Source organism: Triticum urartu, chromosome 6A, assembly GCF_056163025.1.
Source record: "Triticum urartu cultivar PI428250 chromosome 6A, HENAU_Tu73, whole genome shotgun sequence".
NCBI lineage: Eukaryota > Viridiplantae > Streptophyta > Magnoliopsida > Poales > Poaceae > Triticum > Triticum urartu.
In genome coordinates, this window is record NC_141878.1 from 50,214,371 (window position 1) to 50,226,499 (window position 12,129).

The 12,129-nt window shown below is 44.0% G+C and overlaps 1 protein-coding gene across 1 annotated transcript; it reads left to right on the forward strand.

Moving 5' to 3' along the window:
• The first annotated feature begins 940 nt into the window (after positions 1-940).
• LOC125526770 (uncharacterized) lies at positions 941-2,394 on the forward strand. Its single transcript, XM_048691405.2, has one exon. The coding sequence runs from the start codon at positions 1,064-1,066 to the stop codon at positions 2,171-2,173; it is 1,110 nt and encodes a 369-aa protein (XP_048547362.2). The 5' UTR covers positions 941-1,063; the 3' UTR covers positions 2,174-2,394.
• Positions 2,395-12,129: the final 9,735 nt, after the last annotated feature.

Sequence of the window (12,129 nt, forward strand, 5' to 3'; positions counted from 1 at the left end):
CACCCTTCGAACTAATGCAGCCCGCAACCCATCTTTCCACAACTAGGTTCCGTCTGAACTGGATATTTGAGGGAACCGACCCTAGTATTGTACACACATAGGCCTCCTTTTGTTATACAATATATAAAGTGTTGGATAATGTAAGACTAGAGGTGTATTCCGAGCCCAATATCCTCCCAAACCGAGTGGCACGCCCGTCACCAATAATAAACTTCTCTCTATTGAAGGAAAGCAACATTAGTCCTCATGAGACCCTTCCAAAAGAGTGAATCATTCGGCTGATCCATTACTTGAAATAAGGTCTTAGAATGTAGATACTTGTTATGCAATGAATGTATGCATACTCCCTCTTTATCAGAGGATAATTGATATGCCCATTTACTAATCAAACACTTGTTTTTAATCTCCAAGTTCTCAATACCCAAACCCCATTGGTCCTTTGGCCTACACATAATATCCCACTTAACCAGTCTATATTTTGTTTTATTCTCATTGCTCTGTCAAAAAAAGGGCGCTCTGTAAAAGCCCAATCTTTTCTGTACTGCTACAGGTATTTTGAAGAAAGAAAGCATGAACATAGGCAGACTTGTAAGCACCGAGTTTACAAGTATCAGCCTACCTCATAGGGCATAATGTTGCCCTTCCAACAGGTAAAGCTTCTTCTCAAATCTATCCTCAATACATTTTTATTCTTTGTTCTTTGATTTTCAATGATGAATTAGAATCCCTAGATAACGAAACAATTGTCTGCAGATTAACATAGCTAATGAAAATGTGTTGTATGCTGCTTAGCTTTGCCCCTAGGGTTTGACTTCTTCAGCCTCTGTTGACCCCTCGTGTGGATCAGACGGCTAGAAATTGCAAAGGATGATCCATTTACAAGACAACACGAATCTAGGAAAAAGGGGTTGCCGTACAAGAAAAGCAAGCTCCAAAAACAAAAAAATATCATTCAGGGCTTCGTCAAAGCAGCTAGCTTCGCCATTGAAAACTCACCATCACCAGACCCCTCTTTACACAATCAAAAGGCGCACCTGGCCTCACCGCGCGCTCGTAGCCAGCCATGTCGTCCATGGTTTCGCCCCTCCACGGAGTAGTGGACGCTCGCCGGTGGAACGCCGAGCGCCGCCTGGGTCGTCTAGTGATCGTGGTCCACGCCGCCTTCCTCGAGGCGGGCTTCAGCGTGCCTCGCCGCCACCGCCGGGATCCGGATCTGTCTTATACCTGCCGGCTTCCGACCGAGGTGGGCGCGACGGCCTCGACCCTGTCCCTGGAGTACACCGCGCCGCAGCTGCTGCCCCGGCATGACATGGGCGTCGCCGCGCTGAGGGTGTGCACCAACGGGCGGCACGTCATCTTCTACCTGCAGATCTCCTCTGTCCGGATCAGCCCGCACTTGATGTGCCTGGACGCGCTCTCCGTCGCGCCGCTCCTGTCGGGCCATCTGAACGGCACAGCGCGCAGGCTGCTGCGGAACGACGCCTCCCCGACGGCCGCGCTCTGGAGGACGGTCAGCGACGGATTCAGCCGGCGCATCTTCTCGGATCTATGCCTTGTGCACGGCGTGGTGCCGGGACGAGCCCCTACCTTCATGTCCCTCCCGAGCGACATGATGGCGGCGATCCTGGAGAGGCTTGCCGACGGGAAGGACCTGTTGAGGGTGGAGAGCACCTGCACCGAGCTGAGGCGCTTGGTGGCCGAGCCCGACCGGGACCGCCAGCTCTGGATGCCCAGGTACAAGGCGCTACGGTTGAACTGGCTGTGGTGGTGGTGCTGGCCGCTCGGCGGCGACAGCGATTCCCACGACGACCTGCCGGAGACGAGCACGAGCTGGAAGGAGATGTTTGTGAGGGCCACGCGACAGTGGGAAGATAGGCTTCTTGATCGTCCTACTCCTATCCTCGTCATACGGCGGTTTTCTATCCTCGATGAGTTGAAATGGTTCTTTCGATCCGCAAGATACCAGAGTACCGCGGCCTGCTTTGGAGAGATGATGACGGAGACGGAGACGGAGGGCGACGGGGGCAAGAGTACCATCGGTCGCCGCCATGGCCATGGTAAGGCGCCGGTGACAGGCGGGCACGAGAAGCAGAAGCAGCAGGGTCGTCGCACCCGCACCGGCACCGGCGCTATCCACTCCCCGTCTTCTAGGTACCGATGGAAGCACAGGTGACCGGCCGGTCATCCTTGCTCTGTTTGTTCACTTTCGCTTCCAGTTCTTCTGATTTTCAGAAGCATCTGCCTTTGAATGGCACACTGAACTGAACTGTCTGTTCATCGATCACAAGAGTTGACAAAAAGGCAATCTTCTCATTTGCATTTCACCGTGCTACTATATGTAAATTGTACAAGATCCATGTTGCTGATCCACTTTATTAGAACATTCGTGCAATATATTTGTGCATAACAGTTAGAGTAGACGGAATACCTTTTTTGTAACCTGTACTGTCTTCCCTAAGATCCTATGTCCATTTTATGGACAACAATAAATATGGACTACTCATCTTTCCTAAGATCCTTCACCAAGTATGTTTCATACTCGACTTCATTTAATTTCCCTGTAGTGTGAAGAGGCAACGGAAGGCGATCGCCCACCTGAACTTAATTGCTTAATTTCCTTGTAGCGTATTTTATATCTTTATTCTCCATCTTATTGCACCGTTTCTTCATAGATGTGTTGACTTTCAGCTATATTGACCGATGACAAATTCTGAAAATTTATTATAAAACTACAACCTGCTCCGTCAACGAAATGAAGTTAGGCCAATAATCCTAAACCTACGAACAAAGTCGTTAAAGATAGGGTTATGACTAATCTTCCACCAATTCCACTAACCTTTCCTCTTGACTTTCACTATGATTCTGTCACTAATCCATCGAGATGGCGCCACACCAGCCCGTAAATTTCCTCTGCAACTAAAATGTTCGTATCGGTAGCATTACTCTTTCTGCAGTATCCATGATTGATGTGAATAGTACTTGACACTTTTCTTTTCTTTTTTGAGAATGCTGCCTTTTATTCATTAGTATACATCAGTACATAGAGTTTGCCTGATACTGGAGTAGAATAGTAAACAACTTTTGAACTAGCAAACTCACAGTACCTAGCTAGTATGTGAGCAACAACATTCAACGACCGCTTGACATGGTAGAAGGAAACTGAAGAAAAACAAGCAACCAAAGGCTTAATATCTGGCACTACTACACCCACTTTAGACCTGTCTATGGATGAAGAGTTCACTCGTTGTACTAAGGAAAGGCAATCAGAAGCGAAAATGACAGAGGCCAGTCCCTCATCACGGGCGAGAATCACAGCTTGACGGAGCGCCCAACTTTCAGCAAGTTCTGGCTGTACCATCCCTTTAAGTGGCTCGGTGCAAGTGACCAAGCATTAGCCTTTGTGGTTCCGAATCAGGGTGCCAATTCCCAGTTTGTGCAAGTTTGAGAAGATAGCTGCCTCGACGTTAATAAGGATTGATCCGGGCGGCGGCGGAGACCATTTAACCGATGAATTTGACGGTGTCTCACGATTGTGCCCTGGAACAGTCCTAAAGAGATGCAGCAGAACCAAATCAACATAATCGTGGATCTTTGAGGCAACACAGTGTGGATGGATATTACCTTCACCATTCCTTACCGCATTCCTTGCTTCCCAAATATGCCATGCAGTGATTGCCAAGACAGTGGACTGGTCTGGTGATGCTCTATCAATGAAATCAAATAGCCATTGTTTCGTTGAGTGGACGTTTTTGCAACAGAGGTGGATGTCGAACCCTTTTTTGACCTTGTTCCAAACCTCGGAAGCAAACTGACAGAACAACAAACGGTGCTCAATACTCTTGTCTCCCCCACAATGCACACAAGCAGGATTTGTGGGGATATTCCGATGGCATAATTGAAGTCCGGATGGGAGGCAGTCGTGTGCGAACCTCCAGAGCACTATGTTCATTTTGTTTGGGGCCTTGATTGCCCAGATTGCCTTTCAATATTTCTCCTCAACTTCCCTACTTGACGGGAGTCCATGGCCAGTCTTACTGTGTGATAAAAAGAAATCCAAAGATCGAGCAAGATTGTAAGATGAACATACAGTATATAGTCCAAAGCGATTATGATGCCAATACACAAAATCCTCTCCTACATGGCTGCTAATTTGTGTTTGTAATATGAGTTCAACAGTTTTCTCCGGGAAAAAAGTTCTAACGGTTTCTTTGTTCCTATGACCATGTCCATCCATGAGACAACACACTTTAGCATATTCTGGAATTGGAGATAGAGTTTGCAACATGTGCGGTGGTCGTTCGGGAATCCAATGATCTGTCATAATTTTAACCTTTTGGCCATTAGCAATTCCCCAATGAACACCAGCCTTAACAAGCTCTCGGTCATAGAGAATACTTCTCCAAGTATAGGATGAAGACCTAGGCTTGGGCGCATCCCAAAAATTGTAGTAGGGAAAATAGGGTCCTTTGAGAACCCGAGCACAAAGAGAATCTGGCTCAGTAAGAAGCCTCCAACATTGTCTGCCAAGATAGCTTGGTTGAAGAGCGAAAATCATGGAAACCTAGTCTACCAAGCTTTTTTGGTGTGGATAACCATTCCCATGAACGCCAGTGAACTTTCCTCTTACCATCTTCTCTACCCCAGCAATAATCAGCAACAGCTTGTCTCATCCCTTCACATGTAGAAATGGGTATTCAGAAACAGCTCATAATATATGTCGGAATAGCCTGAACCACAGATTTCAGCAAAACTTCTTTTCCTGCCCAAGAAGGGGGTCGATATGAAAAACAAATGATGCGTTGCCAAACTTTGTCATTTAGGAATTTGAATGTCCTGGCTGGCGACCTGCGCACATGAGTAGGCATTCTAAGATATGTATCGTGGAATGATTCATTTGTGACCCCCAAAATTCCCATTACCTTTTGCTTAGTATTGTTGGAGCAATGAGTACCAAAGAAGATTGATGATTTTTGGAGATTGACTTTCTGGCCTAACCATCACAATATAAATGCAAAGCCTCCTTTAGGGAGATTAACTTTCTTTGATTGTGTGGGTGCATTTGAGTTTGTGCACTTTTACGGGTAGTTCTGCATTGACATTTGGGGCCCACATGTCAACTTTATATATAAAAGTGCTACCTAAATAAAAAACCATCGCACTATTTTGATCCCAAAACATCACATTTAGAGACATTACAACCGCATAACTTTTCAGCCATCTCAGGCCATTTACGTTTCTCACCGTTGGATCATCACCCGAGGTCGTCCCTGGCTGTTTGATCAACTTCCATTCCCACGTGGGCTACTTACTTCCGCCACCCATCGATTCACGTAGAGACCAGATGTTGCGGTGTCAAAATCAGTCAACTTATGTGTATTTGGGCCTCATGGTGTTTTCTACGTTATATAAAAATATCATGGTTTTTTCTCAAAAAAAAAATCACGGCAAAACAAACTTCATGGTCTAGCGTTCGCACGTCAGATCCTATTTGGCGCATAGGTCGCGCGTGAGCAACCTTGCGCGCACCCCTCTAGCGCTCGATCCAGTGTTTGGGCCGGCCCATTTAGTGTTTATTCCCCACTGGTTTTGGGTTTGGTGAACCAGTTTATGTTTCTTTTCGTTTTTTGTTTTAATTTTTAAATTTTTGTTTCTTTTTCTATTTAATTTTTGCGACCATCTTTAAAATTTGTGAACATTTTTTAAATTTATGATCATTACTTTGAAATCATGAACCATTTGCATTTTTTGCAAATTTTTTAATATTTTTCTAAAATCATGAACATTTGTCAAATTCATAAACTTTTTTACGATTCGTGGACACATTTTAAAACTGTGAATAGTTTTTGAAACTCGTGAACATTTTTTGAAAATTGGGAACATTTTTGGAATACACGGACATTTCTTTCAAAATGCATCATCATTTTCCGAATTCATGAACATTTTTGGAATCAACAAAAACTTTTTTAACCAATAAAGATTTTTCGTTTCTAGGAACCTTTTAGAAAATCATGAACATTATTTTAATGCAAAAAATTGTACAATTCATGAACATTTATTGGAATACGCAAAAAAATTGAAAATCGTGAATATTTTTTGAATATGAGAAAATTTTCTCAAAATCACGAACATTTTTTTAGTGTGCAAGACTTTTATGAGTTCTCGAACTTTTTATCAAAATCATGAACATTTTTTTTGAATTCATGGTTATTTTATGATTTCTTGTTCAAAATTCGTAACTATTGAGAAATTTGGATCTTTTTGCAAATCATGACTTCTTTACAAAAAATAAAAAACAAAATAAAAAGACAAGGGGCGTCCAAGCCCGTGCATGGGTCGGTTCAATAGGGCGCGAGGGGGCAGGGGGTGGCGCGCTTCCACGACTTCCGGTGCCCAGTGAAGGAAATATGCCCTAGAGACAATAAGAAAGTTATTATTTATTTTCTTATATCATGATAAACGTTTACTATTCATGCTAGAATTGTATTAACCGGAAACATAATACATGTGTGAATACATAAACAAATAGAGCGTCACTAGTATGCCTCTACTTGACTAGCTCGTTGATCGAAGATGGTTATGTTTCCTAGCCATAGACATGGTCATTTGATAACGGGATCACATCATTAGAAGAATGATGTGATTGACTTGACCCATTCCATTAGCTTAGCACTTGATCATTTAGTTTGTTGCTATCGCTTTCTTCATAACTTATACATGTTCCTATGACTATGAGATTATGCAACTCCCGTTTACCGGAGAAACACTTTGTGTGCTACCAAACGTCACAACGTAACTGGGTGATTATAAAGGTGCTCTACAGGTGTCTCCAAAGGTACTTGTTGTGTTGGCGTATTTCGAGATTAGGATTTGTCACTCCGACTGTCGGAGAGGTATCTCTGGGCCCTCTCGGTAATGCACATCACTTAAGCCTTGCAAGCATTGCAACTAATGAGTTAGTTACGGGATGATGTAATACGGAACGAGTAAAGAGACTTGCCGGTAACGAGATTGAACTAGGTATTGAGATACCGACGATCGAATCTCGGGCAAGTAACATACCGATGACAAAGGGAACAACGTATGTTGTTATGCGGTCTGACCGATAAAAGATCTTCGTAGAAAATGTAGGAGCCAATATGAGCATCCAGGTTCCGCTATTGGTTATTGACCAGAGACATGTCTCGGTCATGTCTACATTGTTCTCGAACCCGTAGGGTCCGCACGTTTAACGTTACGATGACAGTTTCATTATGAGTTTATATATTTTGATGTACCGAAGGTTGTTCGGAGTCCCGGATATGATCACGGACATGACAAGGAGTCTCAAAATGGTTGAGACATGAAGATTGATATATTGGAAGCCTATGTTTGGACATCGGAAGTGTTCCGGGTGAATTCGGCATTTTACCGGAGTACCGGGAGGTTACCGGAACCCCCCCCCCCCCGGTAACCTAATGGGCCTTAATGAGCCTAGTGGAGGAAGTGGAGAGGAGGCCAAGGGGCAGCCGCACGCCCCTTCCCCCCAGTCCGAATTGGACAAGGAGCGGGGTCGGCGCCCCCCCCCCCTTTCCTTTTCCCTCTCTCTCCTTTCCCCCCAAGTCCTAGTCCAACATGGAAAGGGGGGAGTCCTACTCCCAGGAGGAGTAGGACTCCTCCCGGCGCGCCCCTTGCCTGGCCCCACCTCCTCCCCCTAACTCCTTTATATACAGGGGCAGGCGGCACCCCAGACACATCAGTTGATCATTGATCTCTTAGCCGTGTGCGGTGCCCCCCTCCATCATAGTCCTCGATAATATTGTAGTGGTGCTTAGGCGAAGCCCTGCGAGAGTAGAACATCAAGATCGTCACCACGCCGTCGTGCTGACGGAACTCTTCCCCGACATTCTGCTGGATCGGAGTCCGGGGATCGTCATCGAGCTGAACGTGTGCTAGAACTCGGAGGTGCCGTAGTTTCGGTGCTTGATCGGTCGGGCCGTGAAGACGTACGACTACATCAACCGCGTTGTGCTAACACTTCCGCTTTTGGTCTATGAGGGTACGTGGACAACACTCTCCCCTCTCATTGCAATGCATCACCATGATCTTGCGTGTGCGTAGGAATTTTTTTGAAATTACTACGTTCCCCAACAGTGGCATCCGAGCCTAGGTTTTATGCATTGATGTTGTGCACGAGTAGAACACAAGTGAGTTGTGGGCGATATAAGTCATACTGCTTACCAGCATGTCATACTTTGGTTCGGCGGTATTGTTGGATGAAGCGGCCCGGACCGACATTATGCGTACGCTTACGCGAGACTGGTCCTACCGACGTGCTTTGCACACAGGTGGCTAGCGGGTGTCAGTTTCTCCAACTTTAGTTGAACCAATTGTGGCTACGCCCGGTCCTTGCGAAGGTTAAAACAACACCAACTTGACAAACTATCGTTGTGGTTTTGATGCGTAGGTAAGAACGGTTCTTGCTAAAGCCCGTAGCAGCCACGTAAAACTTGCAACAACAAAGTAGAGGACGTCTAACTTGTTTTTGCAGGGCATGTTGTGATGTGATATGGTCAAGACATGATGCTAAATTTTATTGTATGAGATGATCATGTTTTGTAACCGAGTTATCGGCAACTAGTAGGAGCCATATGGTTGTCGCTTTATTGTATGCAATGCAATTGCGCTGTAATGCTTTACTTTATCACTAAGCGGTAGCGATAGTCATGGAAGCATAAGATTGACGAGACGACAACGATGCTACGATGGTGATCAAGGTGTCGCGCCGGTGACGATGGTGATCATGACGGTGCTTCGAAGATGGAGATCACAAGCACAAGATGATGATGGCCATATCATATCACTTATATTGATTGCATGTGATGTTTATCTTTTATGCATCTTATCTTGCTTTGGTTGACGGTAGCATTATAAGATGATCTCTCACTAAATTTCAAGATAAAAGTGTTCTCCCTGAGTATGCACCGTTGCCAAAGTTCGTCGTGCCCACACACCACGTGATGATCGGGTGTGATAAGCTCTACGTCCATCTACAACGGGTGCAAGCTAGTTTTGCACACGCAGAATACTCAGGTTAAACTTGACGAGCCTAGCATATGCAGATATGGCCTCGAAACACTGAGACCGAAAGGTCGAGCGTGAATCATATAGTAGATATGATCAACATATTGATGTTCACCATTGAAAGCTACTCCATTTCACATGATGATCGGTTATGGTTTAGTTGATTTGGATCACATGATCACTTAGAAGATTAGAGGGATGTCTTTCTAAGTGGGAGTTCTTAAGTAATATGATTAATTGAACTTAAATTTATCATGAACTTAGTACCTGATAGTATCTTGTTTGTCTATGTTTGATTGTAGATAGATGGCCCGTGCTATTGTCCCGTTGAATTTTAATGCGTTCCTTGAGAAAGCAAAGTTGAAAGATGATGGTAGAAATTACACGGACTGGGTCCATAACTTGAGGATTATCCTCATTGCTGCACAGAAGAATTACGTCCTGGAAGCACCGCTAGGTGCCAGGCCTGCTGCTAGAGCAACACCAGATGTTATGAACGTCTGGCAGAGCAAACTTGATGACTACTCGATAGTTCAGTGTGCCATGCTTTACGGCTTAGAATCGGGACTTCAACGACGTTTTGAACGTCATGGAGCATATGAGATGTTCTAGGAGTTGAAGTTAATATTTCAAGCAAATGCCCGGATTGAGAGATATGAAGTCTCTAATAAATTCTATAGCTGCAAGATGGAGGAGAATAGTTCTGTCAGTGAACATATACTCAAAATGTCTGGGTATTATAATCACTTGACTCAACTGGGAGTTAATCTTCCTGTTGATAGTGTCATTGACAGAGCTCTCCAATCACTGCCACCAAGCTACAAGAGCTTCGTGATGAACTATAACATGCAAGGGATGGATACGAAAATTCCCGAGCTCTTCGCAATGCTAAAGGCTGTGGAGGTAGAAATCAAGAAGGAACATCAAGTGTTGATGGTCAACAAGACCGCCAGTTTCAAGAAAAAGGGCAAAGGGAAGAAGAAGGAGAACTTCAAGAAGAACAGTAAGCAAGTTACTGCTCAGGAGAAGAAACCCAAATCTGGACCTAAGCCTGAAATTGAGTGCTTCTACTGCAAGCAGACTGGACACTGAAAGCGGAACTGCCCCAAGTATTTGGCGGATAAGAAGGATGGCAAAGTGAATAAAGGTATATGTGATATACATGTTATTGATGTGTACCTTACTAGAGCTTGCAGTAGCACCTGGGTATTTGATACTGGTTCTGTTGCTAACATTTGCAACTCGAAATAGGGACTACGGATTAAGCGAACACTGGCAAAGGACGAGGTGACGATGTGCGTGGGAAATGGTTCCGAAGTCGATGTGATCGCGGTCGGCACGCTACCTCTACATCTACCTTCGGGATTAGTTTTAGACCTAAATAATTGTTATTTGGTGCCAGCGTTGAGCATGAACATTATATCTGGATCTTGTTTGATGCGAGATGGTTATTCATTTAAATCAAAGAATAATAGTTGTTCTATTTATATGAGTAATATCTTTTATGGTCATGCACCCTTGAAGAGTGGTCTATTTTTGATGAATCTCGATAGTAGTGATACACATATTCATAATGTTGAAGCCAAAAGATGCAGAGTTGATAATGATAGTGCAACTTATTTGTGGCACTATCGTTTAGGTCATATCGGTGTAAAGCGCATGAAGAAACTCCATACTGATGGACTTTTGGAATCACTTGGTACTTGCGAACCGTGCCTCATGGGCAAGATGACCAAAACACCGTTCTCCGGTACTATGGAGAGAGCAACGGATTTGTTGGAAATCATACATACAGATGTATGTGGTCCGATGAATATTGAGGCTCGTGGCGGATATCGTTATTTTCTCACCTTCGTAGATGATTTAAGCAGATATGGGTATATCTACTTAATGAAACATAAGTTTGAAACATTTGAAAAGTTCAAAAAATTTCAGAGTGAAGATGAAAATCATTGTAACAAGAAAATAAAGTTTCTACGATCTGATCGTGGAGGAGAATATTTGAGTTATGAGTTTGGTCTACATTTGAAACAATGCGGAATAGTTTCGCAACTCACGCCACTCGGAACACCACAGCGTAATGGTGTGTCCGAACGTCGTAATGGTACTTTACTAGATATGGTGCGATCTATGATGTCTCTTACAGATTTACCGCTATCATTTTGGGGTTATGCTTTAGAGACAGCTGCATTCACGTTAAATAGGGCACCATCGAAATCCGTTGAGACGACACCTTATGAACTATGGTTTGGCAAGAAACCAAAGTTGTCGTTTCTGAAAGTTTGGGGCTGCGATACTTATGTGAAAAATCTTCAACCTGATAAGCTCGAATCCAAATCGGAGAAATGTATCTTCATAAGATACCCAAAGGAAACTGTTGGGTACACCTTCTATCACAGATCTGAAGGCAAGACTTTCGTTGCTAAGAATGGATCCTTTCTAGAGAAGGAGTTTCTCTCGAAAGAAGTGAGTGGGAGGAAAGTAGAACTTGATGAGGTAACTATACCTGCTCCCTTATTGGAAAGTAGTACATCACAGAAACCGGTTTCTGTGACACCTACACCAATTAGTGAGGAAGCTAATGATAATGATCATGAAACTTCAGATCAAGTTACTACCGAACCTCGTAGATCAACCAGAATAAGATCCGCACCAGAGTGGTACGGTAGTCCTATTCTGGAAGTCATGCTACTAGATCATGATGAACCTACGAACTATGAAGAATCGATGGTGAGCCCAGATTCCGCAAAATGGCTAGAAGCCATGAAATCTGAGAAGGGATCCATGTATGAGAACAAAGTATGGACTTTGGTTGACTTGCCCGTTGATCGGCAAGCAATTGAAAATAAATGGATCTTCAAGAAGAAGACTGACGCTGACGGTAATGTTACTGTCTACAAAGCTCGACTTGTTGCAAAAAGGTTTTCGACAAGTTCAAGGGATTGATTACGATGAGACCTTCTCACCCGTAGCGATGCTTAAGTATGTCCGAATCATGTTAGCAATTGCCGCATTTTATGATTATGAAATTTGGCAAATGGATGTTAAAACTGCATTCCTGAATGGATT